This window comes from Lepidothrix coronata, unplaced genomic scaffold (assembly GCF_001604755.1).
Source record: "Lepidothrix coronata isolate B3197 unplaced genomic scaffold, Lepidothrix_coronata-1.0 Scaffold2408, whole genome shotgun sequence".
Classification (NCBI taxonomy): domain Eukaryota; kingdom Metazoa; phylum Chordata; class Aves; order Passeriformes; family Pipridae; genus Lepidothrix; species Lepidothrix coronata.
Window position 1 is genome coordinate 5,501 of NW_016692588.1, and position 2,105 is coordinate 7,605.

General features: G+C 66.1%; 1 protein-coding gene across 1 annotated transcript; it reads right to left on the reverse strand.

The window, feature by feature from the left end:
• Nucleotides 1-877: 877 nt before the first annotated feature.
• Nucleotides 878-1,539, reverse strand: LOC108491894 (beta-2-syntrophin-like). Its single transcript, XM_017803689.1, has one exon. It carries the CDS (start codon nucleotides 1,514-1,516, stop codon nucleotides 1,061-1,063), a length of 456 nt encoding a protein of 151 aa, XP_017659178.1. The 5' UTR covers nucleotides 1,517-1,539; the 3' UTR covers nucleotides 878-1,060.
• Nucleotides 1,540-2,105: the final 566 nt, after the last annotated feature.

Genomic DNA, 2,105 nt, shown 5'->3' on the forward strand with positions numbered 1-2,105 from the left:
GCCTGGGGTCCCCTGGGGACTCTGGCTGCCTCTGCTGGTGGCCCTGGCCCAAGCACCAAGCTCAATGCAACATCTCCACCTCAGCCCCCACAGCACCCCAGCCGTGGCTAAGTCACCCCATGCCAGCTGTGTCCACTCCAGGGAGCCCTTGTGCTGGCACAGTGTGCCAGGAACAAGCAGGCAAGCAGCAGCACCATCTCCATGCTCAGTGCCCAACAGGCACTGTGTCAATAGAGCAGACTCACACAACTGGAGGACAGATGGACGTGCCAGGACACCAGGACAGAGTGTGTGGCACACCTGCACGGGCCACCCTGATCTGCGTCACAGGGGGCTCATGTCCTTGCAGTGCCCCATGGCACGAGCCCCGTGCTGCGCCAACGGGCTGGGCAAGTCCTGCCCGAGCTTGTCAGGCTGCCGGGAACAGGTCGGGCAGGAGCCAGTAGCTCCGTCAGGCCAGTCTCAAGCCGGCTGTGCCGTGGGCACGGGGCCCATGGGGACACAGAACTGCAGGGACACGGAGCTCACAGGGATGTGGGAAGACCCAAACCAACCCCCGAGGCTACAGCCCTCCCTGGGGAAACCTGCCCACCCTGAAGGTTCCATCACCAAAGACAGGGGACACCCTGTCCAGGGCGACACTGCAGCTAGGGCACCCCAAGTCTATCCTGGGGAACCCCACGTCTATCCCAGGGGATCCCAGGTCTGTCCTGAGGGGACACAGTCAGTGAAGCTGTCCCGTCCTTGTCCCCAGCTGTGAGGGGTTCCCATCCCGCCACAGAGGGAACACTCCGACCAGGGAAGAGACACTCCAGTCCCTGTCCCCGTGCCAGAGGGGGCACACTGGGGTTGGGGGTTCTGGGGACACACACACGTACCGGGACTCTGGGGTGGGGGGAGTGGCGTCCCGCACCCGGAAAAGGGGCCCAAGGGCGGTCGGGGAGCCCGGTGACAGCGGCAAGGGGGTGTGTTGGGACTCGATAACGGCGGGGGGAGCACCGGGGGGACAGGGTAGCACCGGGGGCCCGTACGGGGGATTCGAGGGGGAGAGGAGGGGCGTTTAGGCGTTACCTTCGAGGATGACCTCTCTGCCGGCTCTCTTCAGCGCCTGCACGGCTTGATCGTGGGTGGCATCGCGGAGATCGACGCCGTTCACGGCGAGGATGGCGTCGCCTAACCGGAGCGCTCCGCTCCTCTCCGCCGCCAATCCCGGGAAGATCCGTGAGATCAGCACCGGCATCCGATTCTCCCGACCTCCCTTAATGCTGATCCCGAGCCCTCCCGCCTCCGCTTTCACCACCCGCACCCTCCTCACGCAACCGGGTGCCGCTGCCGCCGCCGCCGCCGCCTCCGCGTTGCCGTTCACCACGCCGTTCACCACCGACGCATCCCCGGCCCCCGGTTCCGCCGTTAAGCTCAGGGTCTCCCCGGTCAGTTCCGCCGACACGCGGACCCAACGTTCCCGGAGGAGCAGCTCCAGCAGCCCCGTTTTACAAGCCCGGGTCCACACGGCCATGCCGCCGCCACCGCCGCCGCCGGTCACCGGGAAAAGGGGCGGGGCTTATGTAGAGGGGTGGGGCTTTCTAGGCCCCGCCCCCGCCCGCATGGCGCGCTGCGGTAGGTTCGAGGGTATGGGGGGGACGGGGTGGGGACGCTCCGCCCTCCCCTCCGGAGCGACCAATCGCAGCAGCGGCGGCCGAACTGCCGCTGCTACGATTGGTAGCGCCGGCGAGGCTGGGCGGGAAGGCCACGCCCCCGCGCGCCATGTCTGGCGCTGTGATTTATTTCGCGCGCTGCGATTTATTTCACCCTCCCCCCCGCCCTCCCCTTTCGCTTTAAATCTCCCTTATTCCCAGGGGATCTCAAAGTTCCCTCCCTCCATCCTTAAGGAATGAGGCTTCCCGGCCCCACGCAGCACCTACAGAGCCCCATCCCGAGGCTTCCATACACCGGGTGGCTCCCGCGGAGCTCTGTCCTTAGGGAATGAGGCCGCACTCGTCCCTAGGGAAGGAGGGTCCCCTACTCCACTCAGCACCAAAGGAGTCCCTATCCTTAGGAACTGAGGCTTGCAGGTAGCACCCACAGACCCCCATCCTCAGAGAATG

Bases quoted from the DNA above. Each gene is read 5' to 3' on its own strand.
- LOC108491894 (XM_017803689.1), bottom strand. From the start codon at position 1,516: ATGGCCGTGTGGACCCGGGCTTGTAAAACGGGGCTGCTGGAGCTGCTC.